This window comes from Mercurialis annua, linkage group LG6 (genome assembly GCF_937616625.2).
Source record: "Mercurialis annua linkage group LG6, ddMerAnnu1.2, whole genome shotgun sequence".
NCBI classification, from domain to species: domain Eukaryota; kingdom Viridiplantae; phylum Streptophyta; class Magnoliopsida; order Malpighiales; family Euphorbiaceae; genus Mercurialis; species Mercurialis annua.
The window spans coordinates 38,806,165-38,825,000 of NC_065575.1; the positions used below are offsets into that span (position 1 = coordinate 38,806,165).

At 32.1% G+C, this 18,836-nt stretch overlaps 3 protein-coding genes across 3 annotated transcripts; all 3 read right to left on the minus strand.

Moving 5' to 3' along the window:
* Positions 1-970: 970 nt before the first annotated feature.
* LOC126687261 (uncharacterized) lies at positions 971-4,989 on the minus strand. Its single transcript, XM_050381754.2, has 6 exons — positions 4,854-4,989; positions 4,275-4,617; positions 3,142-3,757; positions 2,458-2,753; positions 1,603-1,971; positions 971-1,258 (listed from the first exon to the last, which is right to left on the minus strand). The coding sequence occupies exons 2-5, from the start codon at positions 4,590-4,592 to the stop codon at positions 1,627-1,629; spliced, it is 1,575 nt and encodes a 524-aa protein (XP_050237711.1). The 5' UTR covers positions 4,593-4,617; positions 4,854-4,989; the 3' UTR covers positions 971-1,258; positions 1,603-1,626.
* Positions 4,990-8,590: 3,601 nt separating this feature from the next.
* LOC126687851 (uncharacterized) lies at positions 8,591-11,161 on the minus strand. The gene is made up of 2 exons (XM_050382405.1): positions 11,066-11,161; positions 8,591-9,010 (listed from the first exon to the last, which is right to left on the minus strand). Exons 1-2 carry the CDS (start codon positions 11,159-11,161, stop codon positions 8,591-8,593), a joined length of 516 nt encoding a protein of 171 aa, XP_050238362.1.
* Positions 11,162-11,255: 94 nt separating this feature from the next.
* On the minus strand, positions 11,256-13,994 carry LOC126687853 (uncharacterized). The gene is made up of 6 exons (XM_050382406.1): positions 13,870-13,994; positions 12,311-12,629; positions 12,093-12,170; positions 11,989-12,040; positions 11,660-11,820; positions 11,256-11,543 (listed from the first exon to the last, which is right to left on the minus strand). The coding sequence occupies exons 1-6, from the start codon at positions 13,992-13,994 to the stop codon at positions 11,256-11,258; spliced, it is 1,023 nt and encodes a 340-aa protein (XP_050238363.1).
* Between the last annotated feature and the right edge of the window lie 4,842 nt (positions 13,995-18,836).

Below are 18,836 nucleotides of genomic sequence, written 5' to 3' on the forward strand. Positions count from 1 at the left end.
TAGCATTGCAAAAGAAAATTGGTAACCAAAGCAAAAAAGAAATCACCAAAATGAAAAAAAAAGTGATCCTATCAAAAAAATAATAATAATTTCAATACCAACAGGATCAATTTCCTAAAAGATATGCATTCACTAGAAACTGCAAGGACTAACATACCAAAATGTATGTTCATCTTATTCATTATTTCCATACTTTATTTAGAGGAAGTGAAACAATTTTATTTTTTTGATAATTAGGAAGTGAAACAATTAACTCAACATTCTTTTTTGGCAATCAACAGCTCAAAAAATAAACTTAGTCCCATATTTTATTTAAAGGAAGTGAAACAAGTAATTCCAACAGCTCGAAAAATCGGCTGACCAAGCATTCAGCTTGTAGCAGATCAATTACTATGAACATGCATATTTCATTTTTATGGCAAAATAGAGACATTAACAGCAAATTTGCAGAAAACATAAACCACAATTATAAGGAGAGGCCTGAGAGAACATAACCAAACAAAAAACTGAGGTCTCTTTCAACAACCTGTTGATGAATGATCAATACTTCATTCAACCATTTTGTTAACAAAAAATTCTTATCTAAAACGAACCAATACTTCATTCATTAATGAACTCAACCCATTGTAAGATGACTTATAGCAAAACAACGAAATTAAAATTGACTTTAAAAAGTACCCTAAGATTATACCTATATAAAGTTAATTGAAGGCAAAAATTATAAAAAATACTAATATAAAGATTTTCATTAAAGATAAAACAGTTATGAACTAATTTAAGAACACTGTACTCAGAGACAAGTCTCATCTCTCATATGTCATGAAATTACCAAGCCTTTGTTGTGAAAATATAGCATTGTGAATGCTGATTTCTGTAGGTCTGCAGAAGCAGTCACTGAAGTTTCTCTGCTCAAGCCAAGAATTTGCTTATACATAGCATTTTAAGCATAATTTGAAATTAAAAAAGGTCAAAAATTAAAGAGAACCCCATTGATGCGAATATCCAGATAGAAGTTTGCAACTAACAAGTGTGCAATACCCTACGTACGAACATCAAACTCACTCAGCAAGAAAGTTTTTCACATAAAATGAAACATTGATTAAACGCAACGCAACCAATTCTAGTGGTATAGTCTATGCTAATTCATACCATAGTCTATGCTAATTCATTCCATTCTTAAGGTCTATCACAATCACCATACTTACCTACATCAAAGCATCCCCTGTGCATTAACTCATACGGGACGATGATCTGGAGCCTGAAAATGTTAGAACAAAATTTTAATCTAATGCAGTATAAATGTGAAAACATCTGCAAATACCCACAAAAATAATCCTAACATCTGCTTCCCAATCAGAAACCTATTAACATTTACTAAACCAGCACCCTCTCAAATGGGCACAAAGCATTTTATTGAACCATGGTTTCCCACCCGTGGATCCCGACTGATAACTCTTATGTGATGGTTAGATTTCGCATAAGTAATTGGAAAGTATGTCGTGAGCAAACAAATTATAAGGGTGTCTCCAAAATCTGAGGTTCTAATCTAAAAAAAACACAACAATTGATCTTGCTCTTGCTAACTTGAGAAAGACAACTCACCGGTATCAGTTTTAGTATACCAACTTAATATCGATTGTAAGCTTTCCCAAAATCCTCACGCCTCTGACGCTGGAGCTCACCATAATTGTCATGTGGCCTAGAAGGATAACTTTCCACATGATTTGAGTACCTGGTCCTCGAATCCATTGGTAAACTAGTCCCAGTATAATGAGGATTGGCTGAAGAGCCATCATAATCAGAATATGTAGGCTGCTTATAACCGCTAAAGCCTGATGCAGGCATTTGCTGCCGAACTTGTTGCTGGCGCCTCTGAGAATCCAGCTGAAGAAACTCCTCCCACTGTCTTGTATGTGTGCCCCTCAGAATAGCTAGGTTCTTCATGTAATTCTCTCTCATCTCCCAGATAATCTAAATTCCATAGGACAAAAGATAAAAATCAAAATCAGTACATCAAAGGAGCATAAAGTAACAGATTTATGAAATGGTTCATTCATCTACTGTTTACACTGATCAATACCCCATGTTTTCCCTTTTAAATTTCAATCTAGTTATGAGGACAACATGATAAGGAGATGAATATGAAACATAGAGGAGAAGACTGACTGTTTCTTTGATTAGATTTTTAAGACTTCGCAAAATAGAGAATGAAATACTATAACCATGACGCATATGTCGTGGATAGACATAATTCAATAATACAACAAAAAATAAAAAATTGCAAATGCCTACATCTAAGTATCACATAAAAACAGAACGAAAAAATGTTCAGCTCCAAATTAATTTCTTAATTATACATATGGAACCAAAATGCATCAAATATGGGAGCCAATCACCTAGTCATAGTTAAAACCCATACATTAAATGCCAGCATCAGAAATGAGTCGGTCTTATTACCTCACGATGCTTGATATTCTCATCATCTTCTTCCTTGTCACGAATTCTACAAAGTTCTGTTGCTTCCCTCTTAAACTCCAACTCTAGTTCCTCTAATGTCTGAGGGAAAGTTGGGTACTCAAATTGATGGCCAGATTGCAAATCAGGTCCTCGCCTCTCTGTTTCCTGCCCATCATTTCTATAACCCATACTGTGATTGTGACCATCATATGTACCATATGAATTTCCAGCATAAGGAGGGCGTGCAGGAGATTTAGAAAGGCTTGAGCGACTTCTACCGCCGTCATTACCATAAGCTTCATGAAATGAAGAGTATGTTAAGCACTTGATTCGAGATGCTAGATGGTAGCTTAACAACATGCTATTTAACACATTCACACTGAACCCATCTGGTCGCTAACATGTCCAAATATGCTTTCAGTAAATAATTTCGTTTTGCAGACAATCTGACCATTTCAGACCCACCCACGAAAATACTTCAAAACCCAGATTATGCTTGAAGCTAATAACTTACCTCTTGCTGCAAAGAAAAAAGTAAGCAACAAACACCATCATTAACAATTCAGAATTTCTACAACGAAGACTAGGTAAAACAGGAAAAAAGTATGTAAAGGCCTACGAACTGTATGAATTGGATTACCAGCATTTCAAGGATGCCATAAAAACATCCTATCCTGTCCCTACCTTGTGGAGAACCTCTAGAAAACTTTTGCAGATCCTCACGAACACGAGCTTCCACAGTCTTATCTTGTCTCCCGAACTTTTGCAGATCCTCATGGACACGATCTTCCACAATCTTATCTTGTCTCCCGAACTTTTGCAGATCCTCACGGACACGATCTTCCACAGTCTTATCTTGTCTTCTGAACTTTTGCAAATCCTCATGAACACGATCTTCCACAATCTTATTATCTTGTCTCCCAAACTTTTGCTGATACAGTGGTGTATCACGTGGGTGACCTGAATAAGATCTTTCCGATTCAGAGCGTCGCAATCGCGAGCCAACAGGACTCTGCTCAGGTGACCTAGATCTGCTGTTGTGGAAACTAGAGGAGCCCTTCTTATCACCCTCCCCTTTAATCACCTTGTGAACAGCATCAACACCTTTTGCCAGAATTAACCTATCTTTGCCACTAACAATTATAAATTTTTCGTCCATTTTGAGTTTGCAGCCAATATCCTTTTCAATCCTCTGTATGACTTTGTCAGTGAACAGGGCTTTTACATGTTTTTCTCTTGCAGGAACCCTTTCAAAAAAGTCTTGCGACTTCCGATTCGCTCCAAGAGTTGAGGGGCATCCCTGTATGTGCCAGATAGCACGGCAAAGCATTTACTTAAAGAAACATAAACAAAGAAAGGAAACCAAAAACAAAAAAGGACAAGGAAAAGGAGAAGGAGAAGGCGAAGGCGAGAGAATAATATAATCCATCGACTGCCCAGCAACAAACTTAACAAAAGTAAAGGAAAAATAAAGGAACTGCAAACATCATGTAGTAGAGCAAATTGTTATAACAGTAGGAAGTTAGAAAATAAACAACCTAAAACCACCGCGATGTTCATAAGAAATACATTTGAGTTCAGGCAACATTCTTACAGCTTCCAAAGTCAGATTTCAAATAGCCTTTCACACACTAACAAGAGTGAAGAGCCTTAGTTTAAACCACACTAATACAACTTGAGAGCTTAAGCGCAGTGGCAACATAGCATGTATAAATCTATCGTTTCCCTACTGGCCAACACAGTTTCTTATCAATTAGAATAAGAACTTACCAATGAATAAAAAGCCGAAAGATAATTTCCAAGAAAGCAAACAATACCTGAGTAAAATGACCCGATTGACCACATATCTTGCATATCATTTCTTCTTCTTTCCTTTTCTTCCAGTTCCGCTCCGTAGCTTTCGATTTAGCTTCCCAAACTTTCGCTTCCCGGCTAGTAAAATCAGTGGGAACAGCATTCGGGTCCCGAGGTTCTTCCTCCTCATCAGAACCCGCTAGAGACCGTTTATTCGCTTTTGACTTATCTTGCGCATTATTACTATTACTATTAGCATTTGACCCTAAAGGACCAGTGTATTCCTTGTAAAGTTGACTAAAATCATCATCGTCGTCGTCTAAATCCGGCCGTGTTGCCATTTTAACACAAATTAAAATCCAATTACTGCATTACCATAAAACAATCCACACTTTATCATCATTTAGCTAGCATAATTCGCGATTAAAGAAACCTAATCAACCAACGCCACACAAAAATGAAATGAAAAACAGGAAAATAAATTGCGTTTGCTCTATAGTCAATAATTTGGAAATTCTGAATAAATTGATGACGGCTATCTTATAAAGAAACAGCAAAAGAAATGAAGCGGAGCGGAAACGGAGAGGGTAATAGGAGATTACCTGTGCGGTGAGTGGGGGATAAGCGGACTGAGGATGATACCGGAAAAAAGTGAGCGGAGCTTAGAGCTAGGGCAAAACCTGGGGTTTGGGGCTGCGCTCCTTTATTTATCTTGGAGGATTTCTCTGCTTCTAATAGTTAAGAATGTTTATCTCATGCAACCGTTGCGCCACGTCATTTTTACATCAAGCCAATAAACATTTGCGATAGGAAATTTTTAATTATTATTTATTTTTTTTATCATTCAATTTTCCACATGGCTAACGCACAATTGGTTTGTTGCACGAATGACATGGCGCAACGGTTGTGTGCAATAATTTTTCAATAGTTAATAATAGACTTAAAATTTGACCATAAACTTATAAAGAATGACCAATTAATGTATAAATTAATTTTTTATGGACAAATTAGTCATAAATTTGATACGTGAGCAATTAACTCTATTTGAAAAATTAACTTACAAATTGAGGGGGCAAATTGTCAGTTTAAAGAACAATTAACTTAAAAGTTGGAGGAAAAATTGTCAAAATGGAATTAAATATTTATAATTAATAAGTTCGTAACTAATTTGCCCATAAAATTAATTTATATATAAATTTTCCATTGTTTACAAGTTGAAGGAAAAAATTACCACTTAAATCATTAATGACAAAAAAAAAATTATTTCACCCCTCAACTTATCAACAAAAATCATTCTCAATTAAATCGAGTCAAAATTACCCACAAAGTGGAGTTTTAGTATCAAAAAACCTTCTTCACATTGACACCTAATGATTTTTACAAATCAGTTATGTCCCTTATAATTTTAAAATCTTAAATTTCGAATCAATTTTTAAATAAAAAGTTATCTTTATATATTTTTTAATTTCGTCTTCTTCATTTCTTATTCTCTCTCATTACCACCGCGTGCCATCCACCGTCTACCGTTCATTACAACAATTACAACAAATAACAACGCATGTTGTAGCAAAAACTACAGCACCAACCACAACAGTAACAACCGCTCGCAGTAATAATCACGCACAACAACAACAACCATGCACACAAACAACATTGATCGCACCAAAAACAACCAACAACACCAACCATTCGTCCATCGCCAGCAGTTTGACCATTCATCCATCGCAGAGTCCTTCGTTAGCGGTGAAGTGAATGAATAAATGGAGTGGCGGCGGTAAAGTGAAGAGGAAGAAGAAAATGGATAATAAAGTTTACTTAGAATTAGAATTTTAATTAGAGTTTATTATGGTTTTAATTAGGGTTAGTTAAGGTTTTAATTAGGGTTATAATTTGAATTAATTAGAGTTTTTAATTTAAAATTATTTATGATTAATTAGTGTTTAATATGTTGAATTACGTATTTTTTTTTTGCCATTTAGAGTAATTATAGTTTTATGGTTTTAATTAGGCTTATAATTAGAATTAATAGACCCGGAGAGACGGTTAAAGATAGCATCTAACGGATCTGGATAGTGGATATGGTATGAGAGTGAATTAGACTACCTGCGGAAGATTGATATCGGAAGTAGCGAAAGGAGAACTTTGGACTTTGGGCCCCGAATTCACTCTAATGCTTAAGTTAGTGAAGTATTAAATGGGTGTCATAAATGTATGGGCTTAATTACTTAAAAAACACTCACCTTGAACTTTTTTTTCGTTTATACCATGACCTAGGAAAAAATTCATTTATACCCTGACGTATGTATTTATGTTTCACCTCTACCCTGAGGCACTAAATTAATCTCTTTTCATTAAAAAAAAAATTTAAAATGGTTCTTCATTTTTAACCTAAGCTAATTAGAGTTTAATTAGAAATGAATTTTTCTCTAAATGAAGGATTATTTTAAACTTTTTGTTAAATAAAAAAAGGTTAATTTAGTGTCTCGGGATAGAGGTGAAACATAAACACATACGTCAGGGTATAAATGAATTTTTTCCTAGGTCAGGGTATAAACGAAAAAAAAGTTCAAGGTGGGTGGTTTTTAAGTAATTAAGCCTAAATGTATGTAAAGAGGAAACAAAGGAGTGGGACTCTTGTGCTTTTTATAGGCTTCTACGTGTCAGTGTTTTAAAAACCGGACCGGCCGATCAGATCGATTGAACCGCAAACCGGTCAGTGGTCCGGTCTGAAAAGGTGATAAACCGGATCTTATGGTTGGACCGGGTTGGACCGGACTGAACCGGATTGGACCAGATTAAACCGGTAAAAACCGGGTGTTGAACCGGATTGGACCGGTAAAAAACCGGTGAACCATAAATTTTTTTTAAAATTTTTTTAAATTTATTGAACCGGTTGAATAGGTCATTGAACCGGTTAAACCGGTTGAACCGGAAACCAGTGGCCTCACCGGTTCGGCCACCGGTTCGGTTTTTAAAACATTGTTCCTTGTGGCCCAAATTTATTTAGTGATGTGGAACTTTGGTTTTGTGGTGTTTCATCATTAATCTTCTCCTAGTAGTTTGTGTCGTCTGGATATTTATGTCTAGTTTTTTTTCGATGTAACTTGTTTGTTTTGATGCTTTTGGTTTTGGAGTCGTATTTTTTCTTAACCTTAAGTGTATTTATGGACTAAGTTTAAAAGAAGCGCATATAGGATGTTTTGTTCCTACGTTTATTCTCATAGATGTGTTCGGATTTTGAAGGTATTTCTAGGTTTAAATGAATCTCGAAATCTGGAAATCTCCTCCAAAATCTAAATGGTTCTATGTGTCCTCTGCAGTGGTTTGTTTTCAGATTACCGTTTATTTAGAGCTGCAGTAGTCAGTAGCTGGTAGTTAATAGACTCGGTCTTTTATCTAACGGGTTTGTGATATAATCTTTTAAACTCTGATATGCGGTTTGTGCTTGTATATAGTTTTGAATACTACGCTATGTTTACCGTTTGGATGCTTAACCAGTTGTTATGTGTTGAACTGGTTTATATGATATGAGCTTCATGTCTGAAATAGGGCGATGTGTGATACACGAGATATATGTAAAGACCCTGGTTTCCATGTATATAGTAACGCTTTCAAAAAATAATATCAACAATTACTGTTATATTTTATAAAAGAGTTTTTTGAAAACGTATTTCATAAGTTATTATGATTTGAAAAGCAAAAAAATTATATTAATTTTAGGCTTGCTACGGAGTTTGAAGCAACCAGTCTCATTCTCTAGCGCCAGTCTCGGCTCGAGATTTCCGGTCGTGACAAACATGAAGCACTCTCGAGCAAGAAATGTTATCGAGAGATGCTTTAGTCTGTTAAAGCTTAGATGGCGTATCATGAGATGCACAACATGGTACCCGGTGAAGACTGTTTCTGGGATTATCTTTGCATGCGCTTTGTTGCATATTTTTATTATAAATGCAATCAAATCCAATCGAAAGACAGTTTGATCCAACAACTAAAGCAAGAAACTGAGGATGTATATGAGAGAGAACTAATTGAATACTTGAAAACTCTTCAAAATGAAATAATTCTAGACTAAATTTAGCTAGTGAGATTTTTAATACTTGAACTCAAAGAAAAAATAGTTGGCATTCTTTTGTAATTTTAGAAATAAAATTTGTCTTAACGTATAAATGTTAGAACTCAAAAATTATTTATATATTTAATAATCATCAACACAGGGGCGGAACCAGGAATTGTTTCCAGCACGGGCTAATTAACATGCAATTAATAATATATAAATTCATTTGTCTAAAATTTATATTAATAAAAAAACAAATAATAACTATTATAATAGATTCTTACATTAGTTTCGATCGCGGAGAGGTAGTTGTATTCTTCGCGTCTTTATAGCTTGAAAGCGTTGTAAAATGAGCTTGTCATCAATCTTCACAAAAATTTGTTTCTCAAAAACACATACTAAGTTGTCGCTTAGAAATTCATCACCCATTTTGTTACGCAAATCGGTCTTGATAATATTCATAGCTGAAAATGCCTTTTCAACTGAAGCAGTTGAAACTGGCAAAATCAATGCTAATTCAATCAATTGATAAATAAGGGGATAGACAGTGTACTTCTCTAATTCGACCAGCTTTTTTGTAAGTTCCCTGATTCCCACAATTATAACAAAATTGGCACTTTGCCTCACATCATGTATATATATCTCCAATTGATCACTCAACATCATCAAATCAAATGTAAGAAAAATATTCTGGATAAAGCTCAGCTAAGCGGCGCAATTTCAAGGTATCAAATTGAGAAAATGATTGTCTTTGATCAAGACAGCTTAAGCAAGAAAGCAACTCGAGATTTTCTTCAGAGAAACGGTCATTCATCTTGCAGAATCACATCAATAACCTAAGATATGAAAAAAAAAATTAAAACTAAGAGAATAAAGTGTTAGTGATATGCACTAGGTCAATCATGTTTGACCATGTTTTGACTTTATCATTTTGTTATTTATTTATTGGCAGTTTTTATCATTTTATATTAATGATTAAAATACTTGAATGGTTAATTCTTTCTAAGGTCATCAAGTATGTGACTTGATAGTAGAACCCTTAGGTTTAATAAAAAAATTATATACCATCTATCCCTAGTCTTAATAGAACATTGAGACTAGTATGATGTTGACTGATGATTATGTTTTACTAATCATGTATATGAGATATTAAGTCAAATCGTAGGTGCTATTTGAGAAATAAGGCACTGGATGACCCACTGTGAGAATACTACATAGATCATTGTCATAAGTAATTCTCATTACAGTTCTATTAGTATAATCCTTTGACCTTGAAATCATCATGGATTTCTATATAGCTATTTCATATTTGATACAGTCTTACATTATCTTTAACAGGATAATGGAATAGATTGTCATTGGATATGAAAGTAACTATGTGAGAAATGTGAGTGATTGAGAAAGAATTTTTCCCTTATTTATTTGAGTAAGATATCTATGGGCCCCTTGAAGAAGATAGACTGAAGGAAATGCATGATCATGCTAAATGAATTGATAAAGAGTTATCATTTTCAGTCTACTTAGTGTCAAGAAATTAATGATTGAATATTATAAGGATGACAGGACTATGCCTTATATTCAATCTGGATATCGAGAGACAAAGGGATTAAAATATTATTGTAAATGGTTAAATCAGATTGTCGATATTCGTATAACTTGAGTAGTCATAATGTCTTGCTAGAGGCCACTTATGACTTGTGGGCTGAAATAGAGATTTCGGGCCTACTGCCAACGTTATATGAACCTACAGGGTCCAACACTAAAAACAGGCCCAAAACAGTTATAGGTTATACAAGCCCAATGTGATTAAGTGATTAATTATTATATATATATATATATATATATAATTCGTAATATATATATTAATAAATATATATTAATTCGAAATTAAGGATAAGTGTTTTCCTTAATTTATTATTTTTTGAAGATAATAAATATAGTAATTAATATATATGGATGATTATCAAAAAGGGAGTTTTTGATAAACATAAACTTGTAAGAATTGTAATGAGATTGAAATTCGAATTTGTCTCAAACCCTAGTCTTGTTGTATCACTATAAATACACATTAAGCAATTGGTTTGAGAATCACGAAATTCATTATTCACCAAATCACTAAAAATTCGAAATTGCTTGTGAAGAAATAGTGCTAGCACAGAAGCACTAGTTTTGGCTAAAGTCTGTTCGTGTGGATACTCGTAGAGTACGCATTCTTTTGGAGGCGTTTCTAATCCGAGGCCAGGTATCACCAAAGTGAACCACCTCCTTCCTTCCTACATTGCCGTTGAATTCGACATACAAGTAAATATTAATTCTGTAGTTAATCTATTTATTCAAATTACATGGATCTTGGTTTGGGTTTTAGATAAAATTTTGAAATTCCGCTGCGTTATGAACCTAGAAAACCCAACATAAAGAAGTGTACTAATAGTAAAAAAAATAGTATATTAAAAAACCTTCAAAAAATATTTCCACACGGAAACGATGAGAATATGTTATAGTTTAACCTTCATATTTTGACCGACCATGAATTGGTAAACTATCTTCAAAATTAGGCACATCGACCGAATTTCCAACATAAAACTTGCGAACCTCATCAAAAACATCATTTCATCCATCCTCCCTAAATAATTTGAACTTGACCTTTACAGCACGTACCATATCCAAAGCGTTTAAAATATTTTGATTTTTTTCTTACAAAACTTGTGACAATCTATTTATAATTGCCAAGACTTTTTTCATCAAATGCAAGGTGAATACAAATTCAAAATTTTCCATTCGGTTAAGCAAATCTAAAGCTGCATCTTTTTCCTTTGAACCGGTCGCATCATCATGAACATTCTCAAGCACTTCCATTATAGAAGGCCACATCAACAATATACGAAATATTGTTTGATAATGAGACTTGTCTTTTGATGCAACCCTCTTCCTAAAGAGATTTCACCCTTTTCTAATTATGTGACCATAAGATCATGTTGGCTTTCTCTGAGTGCATTTTTTTACAAGAAGCTCCAACAATGTTAACAATTATGGATAAATAACTAAATGAATTCTCCACAATTGGCAATGTTTTTGCAACAGCAACAACCGCCAATTGAAGCTGGCGAGCAAAATAATGAACATACCTAGCATAAGGATTCTCATTAAGTATGAGCGACTTTAAACCGTTGAATTCTCCTTGCATGTTTGAAGCCCCATCATATGCTTGCTCTCGCAGTCTAGATATTGAAATTCCGTACTTTGCAAAAAAAGTTGTCAATAGCTTTCTTTAAAGTATGTGATGAAGTATTTGCTACAATGCTCAACTGAAAGAAACCTCTAAAGAATCTCTCCATGATCATCAACATATCTCACCATACTCGCCATCTGTTCTTTCACTGAGTTATCACGGGATTCGTCAACCATGAGTGAGAAAACACGATCTCCAATGTCCTTAATAATGCCAGTCCTCACTTCTCCAGCACAAGAATTCACTAATTCTTTTTGAATTTTTCCATTAGTCATATGATTGTAGCCTAGAATATTGAAAAAAAAATTAACCATTTGACATAATTAATTTTTATTACTAGTAAATGTAAATTAATTTAAATCATGTTAGTAAATTAACTAGAGCATTAATATTTAACACATTTGCTATCTCTTCATTATGCTCAAATCCCTTTGGAGTAACTCAATGAAGTTGCCTCTATTTAATGAATCACTCGACTCATCATGCCCACGGAAGGTTAATCCTTGCTTGAGTAAGAATCAGATAGCATCTAAAATGTCAATCGGGTACGATAAGCACCCTCCATGTCTGAAGAGTGTTGAGTGAATATGTGCTCCACGCTTTGTCGTTTGTTTTTTCACGCTTGATATTTTCTCGCTGCATAATTATGGTCACTATCAACATTTTCAATATGTTCTCCAAAACTAACCTTTGCATTCTTCCAATTATTGAATCCCGATTTTGTGAATACTTCTCGACCACCTTGAGACTTAAGCTTTGGTGGTTTAAACAATTACACCAAAAGCAAAATCCAGCATCTTTTGATACACTATACTCCAACCACACATAGTCACTAAATCAAGTCTTTGAAAATTTCTATTTTGTTTCCCAAATTTTTTCTGAGGAAACATATGGCTCTTTGGTTGACATGAACCTTTAAGAACATATGCACGTCTCACTTCATCTCTAATATTGACGTCGTATTCATCAATCAAAATCCAATTTGTAGGATACGCAATTATGCTTGCAGAATCAAATTCAACATGTGCTCTTTTTTCTCCCGAAGTAGTATCCAAATTATCTTCTCCGTCACAAAAATTGACATCTTTTGGTGTTCTAATAACAAATTTATTCATAATCTATATTGTATTATTTTGAATTATTTTATTAGTTTTTATCTAATTATTTTTTAAAAGTTCACAAAAATATCCAAATAATAAAACCCACAAATTATTTATCAACAAAATAAATTGACAATAATTAAAAATACTTACTTGTTATAGTCTAAAATTCTAACCATTTATTTTATTCTTCAAACCTGAAAAAATAAAATTGATATAATTATTCCATAAAATATGTAAACTAAACTAATTTACCCAAGTAAAATTTAAAAAGAATAATACTTACTCAAGTTTGGAGATTGTTTGATTTTGAAGGACAATTTGGAATTAGAAAGATTAGGTTGAAAATTTGAAAATTAGGTTAAAAATATGTAAAGAAAGAAAATTGACGGATATAGTGAATAAAATGATAAAGTTAATAAATATTGTTAAAGAATTCAAATGGGAGTTGATTAATGGTGGTGGGTCAGTGGAGTTGCAAAGAGAATTTTTAAAACTTTTCATTAATTATGAGCTGACTGGGACAACTAATCTTTTTATCCCGTTCAGCTGCTGTTTCAATTGTTAAATTAACAATTGAAACGGCACGGGGCCTAATAAATATGTTTTGTTTGGTATATATTTTTACTAAATTGTCCATATTAATTACCACTATTTTTATTTTTTACTAGTCTTTCTGACCTTACTAGTTATTTATTGATAGGGATAAATTTTAAAAAATAACAATTAATGCTTTCTTAAAAATCTAATGTGACAAATATTATGGACTATTTTTTTTCAAATACTATGAACTGGAGGTTTGATAGCTCTTTTTTGGTAAAGAATATCATAAGATAAAAGTTTCCAATTTGACTGCCATAATTATAATGGATCTGAGACTTCACAAAAAAGAGGAATTGTGACAAATAATTCTCTAAGTTGACGTGGCAAGCCCCATTGACTTGCTTCTTTAATTCCATCATTCCATTTTTTTATCATCATTAAGCAAACCATATGCATAACATGTTTGCTTGAACATTCCATATGTTGTTCCATCTATTGTTTTTAAATCTTTAAAATTTTGAGATACTTTAACAATGTTGAGTAGTAAACGTAAATAATATCGTTCTCCTATTTGGAAAAAAAAATGATTTGACGTTCTTCATGTTAAAAAAATTATATTTTTTATAAGTTGATTATTGTATTAATTTTTTTAAAAAAAATACCTGAAGTTGGATGTGCATATACAATTCTACCGATACATTTTCCTGATTTTTTCTTCATCCATTTTTTTTATCCTTTTGTCGAACGTATTTGCTTGAAAAATCACCATAAAGTAGTTGTCTTTCTTCTTCATCAACTGTATTTTTTTTACATCCATTTTGTGAACATTGTGTTGTCCATTTCTTAATTTTGAAGGGTGTTTTATATTCTTTTTGAGTCTCTAAATGTAATTGTTTGCTGATTTGGTAGTGAAAATGGTAGTCGAATTACAACCGGACTTCTATGATGTATGTCAAATTCAAATATTCTCCAACATGCTTCACATGCTGAAATATAACGACAATCTTGAAAAAAATTATCTGATCGACTTCTCTAATTTCATCTTTAATCGTAATATTATTGTAACAATATTTTCTTCAATCACCATTATAGTTCTATCGGAACCTTTATTAACATATTTAAATAGATATTTGATTGTATTTGATTGGTTGCACCATTCAATATTAATATAAGATCTAATCATCAATAACAACCACAAATTTGTTATCTAGTTTAACTTGACCTTTTTGAACATATTTATCGCCATCTCTTCTTTTGTATATTGGATATCCATATTGATCTATACTTGTTTTGCTGATGTAATTTTTGGAAATGTTTTTGCTACAAACTCCTTCAATCATGCTCGGTGAGTTTTTATTAGCATATCCACATGGACCATGCATCATAAACTCTATTACTGCTTCATAGTAATCAGGATCAAATTCTTTATCTGCTATTTATGTAGAAATAATTTTATCAATTTGTTTTTGTATTTTGGATAGAAGTATATAACTACAATAAGATATGAACATGCGAGAGTCCTCTCTTTTGAAACTCAATTGTGTGTACCTCTGAAACAATACAAATTTATTATTGAAAAGAAATTTTATTTTTGTTAAAAAAAATATTACTTGCATGCACTTTACCAAATATTTCTTTTCTTTTATATGTTTTAACAACTTATGTAGATTTATCTTAAATACTCTTGCCAAAATATTTGTTTTGTCTTATGCAGTTTGTCCTTCAATTTCACTTGCCATGTATTTAATTTATGGCCATTTAGAATTTGCAGTAAATGTAATAAATAAATCAGAATTTCCAGCCCATCGACATATTACCATATCATCTTGATAATGTTGTACCATGTATCTTGAACCTCCGGTGAATGATAGGGGTAAAATAATCCTCTTACCAATTGAGGAAGCATATATGTCACTTTTAATGATGGCATCATCTAGATTTTTAAAGAATTCAATCCTTAACGTTTGATGATTATTTCTTACCCACCGCAACCTTTCTTCTTTTGTACTTGTGTAAGCATCTACACTATACTGTTGGAATAAACGACTATCCATTATCAATGTTTGTCCTTGATTTTTTCTTGCCTGGATTCTATATGCATAGTACTCGCTCATTCTAACAATATCTCTTTTTCTATTTGATTTTTTTCTATTTTGTGTTGTAAGATATTCCTACATAATATCCATCTTCTCCACATAAATTGATATATATATATATATATATATATATATATATATATATATATATATATAACATTTTAATATATAGCAATTTAATTGGGATGTTATGTTGTGTTTTCTTTGCAAGTTTGGTATGGAATTTTAAATAATTCCATTTATATTGATAATTAAGAATGAAGTTACAGAATATGTAATAATAGAGAAAATGAGTCATACTCCCTTCGGTCCATAATATTTGTCGCATTTGTCCATTTCACATAGATTAAGAAAATAATTAATATGTCTTGATTTGTGTATAGTTTACTAAATTGTCCATATTAATTACCACTTGTTTTATGTTTAACTAGTTCTTTTAACCTTATAAAGTATTTATTGCTAGAGATAATTTTGGAAAAATAGCAATTAATGTTTTCTTGAAACTCTAGTGTGACAAATATTATGGACCAAAAAAAAATTCTCAAATGCGACAAATATTATGGACCGGAGGGAGTAATAAATAAAAGCAACAATAATACTGCGGTAATGTATGTTTTGAAACTATATTATTAACAATTGAAAGTGGTGTTATGTAGCTTCAATTTTTTTGAAATGTAAAAGTAAAAAAATTATCACCATTAAATTAGATAGTGTTAAAATTTAGAGTTTTAATTACCTTCACCATTGATAGTTGTGAAAAATGTAGTCCATTTAGACATAATTCTTGTGCAAAAATTATAATAATTTGATTTGAATAGATTAGTGATTTGTTTTTTTAAATCATTCTAATTTATAGAGAACATAGTTTACATGTCAAATTAGAAATGGTTTGAAAAACATATATAAAAAATATTATTATTATAAATAATTAAATTCAATTCAATGACATTGAAAAAAATTATCCTATGAGAAAAGTCCCTTTTACTTTCAAAAGGATAGTTATTCAATAATAATTTATTTATAATAAATAATTCTTAAAGGCTAATTATTGCTTAGTTTAATGAGTTGTTGAATCTTTAAAATATTAAATATAATAAAAAATATATAAAATTATTATGAAAGTGCCACGTGACAATTTAAAAAAAGAAAAAATATTAAAAAATATATGTGGAAATGCCACAAGTCAATCATAGGAAAAAATACTCATTTTTTTACATATATTAGAATGAGAAATCAAAATTAAGTCAATAGAATTAAAAAATATCTTAGATTACAATATATTTATTAAGGAATGATTTAGTGTTAAAAACGACAAGAGTAAATATCAATTAATTGAAAAAGGAGAGAGAACATAATTTGCCTGCCAAATTGGAAATTGTTGGACCACGTCTTTTTAATCTCTTCAATTTTAACTTTTGACAATCAATTTAAAGGTTCTAATATTGTTCGCTAGTGTATATGAACCTATCAAAACCATCGTGGAACAATTCGGATGTATCTAGCAAGAATTCGTATTTTCAGATTTTTAAGATCCAGAATAGATTTCGCGCCCGTGACAAAGGACTGTCACGGGCGTGACTTAAGGATACAGGGGTGTGACACAAGCAAGGGTTTTAGTCTTTAGTTTGGACAAGGTTTCGCGGGCATGACGAAAGTGTGTCACGAGATTGACACACAACGACGTTGGATAACAACGGTCATATTTTAAACTTCCTAACGGCTCTATGACACATGACCTCTCAACATTGGACCACCTATCCAAGTCAGATGTCACGGGCGTGACATAATTAATTTTTGCTAAATTCCAACTTTTGCCCTTAAAGACTTAGAGGAGAGTTGTTGGGTATTAAATATCCCACAACCACCACATTAATGTGGTTAGGCACTCTAAGAACAACTCCAATCATACAAACATTCAATTATTACTACTTTCTTTTTTGTGCATCAATTTACATTGATTGCTTTTCATTGTTGTTGATTATCATATATTGATATGTCATTTTAGTGTATTGTATGTTTGTGATTAGCCTTGACAAATCATATTATGAGTTTGAGATTAGCTCTAAAAAATGTCTCTGTATTAGTTAGTGTTAACCTTCAAAACACATAATTCAGTGGATTATCAAAATCTCAATTTTTGAGAGTGGCGGAGTAAAATCGACTTGTAATCCAAACCACTCTGCATTTCTTGTGTCATCTTCTATCTCTTAAACTCCTTTTAATTTTTAAAACACCTTATTCACCCCCTCTAAACTAGCATTTGGAATTTCATAAATGATTTAAAAAAATATATATAAAAGGTAATAAATTTATAATTATGTAAATAGATATAATTAAGTTAAATTCAATGACGTTGAAGAAAATTAACCTGTAAGGAAAGTTCCTTTTTTCTATAGTATTAAAAAAGATAGCTACTCAATTATTGATATAAATCTTAACAAAAAAAATAAATCATTCTTGAAAAGAAATAGAATTACCGTTATCATTAATTCATATGTCAAAGTTTTGGAAATTATTGTTATTAAATATTGATAAAGACCAATTATTGTTATAGTTTAATTAGTTGTTGAAACTAAAAAATATTTAATGTAATAAGAAAACATATTAAATTATTGTGGAAGTGCCATCTGACATTATAAAAAAAGAAAAAAATATTAAAAATACATGTAGAATTGCCATATGTAGTAGATGGATGCTCCATTTGCTTAGATTAGATGAGAGAGTGGTTAAGTAATTTTTTTAAATAAGGATAAGGGTTATCTATGTATACCTCAATTTGACACTGTTTTTTTGCTTCACAAATTTCGTTAGTGTGATTCTATATGGCCAAGAAAAAATAAGTGCCTATGGTTTGGGCCAAGATTAAATGAGCACTCTCTAAAAAGGTTCACTTATGCCCCCAACGTTTGAAAAAATGAACAGCCATGTCTCCATAGTTTAACACTGCCTCTCTTTTTTCTAACCTCCGTTTGTAAGATCCTACGTGGCTAATTTTTACCGTCAAATTTGTCCTCAGTGGTGACGATCTTTCTTTCAGTAGCGATAGTTTGTCGCTGTGAAGTAATTTCATCATAAAACCGAGCTGAACAAATACACCGTTCTTCCTCAACAATCAGACGAGGAATTCTCTTCGTAGTATCTCGTCCAATGAAACATGTAGTGACAAAGACAGAGAAGAAGAATCGTTTGATGAGGTGGAAGGCGGAAGTGCAAGATATGGAATGAGAAATGGAAAAGGATACAACCTTTATCCTTTGTGCTAATATCTTTTATATAATCGGTGGGTTTTTAATTTATGGAGGAATGTGATTGTCGAATTGGAACACATGAAAAAGATGAAGGAACTAATTTTTATTATTTATATTTCATTATTAATTATGTTTTAATCCTCTTAAATGACATCGGACAATTATTACCGATTAATTGCTTTACATGTCGCCTAAGGTTCGATTATAAGGCAAATGTTAAAAATTAGCCACTTAGGATCATTCTAACGGAGTCTGGGAAACAAGAGACAATGTTAAACTAGGGAGCCCGACTGTTCACTTTTTCAGACGTTGGTG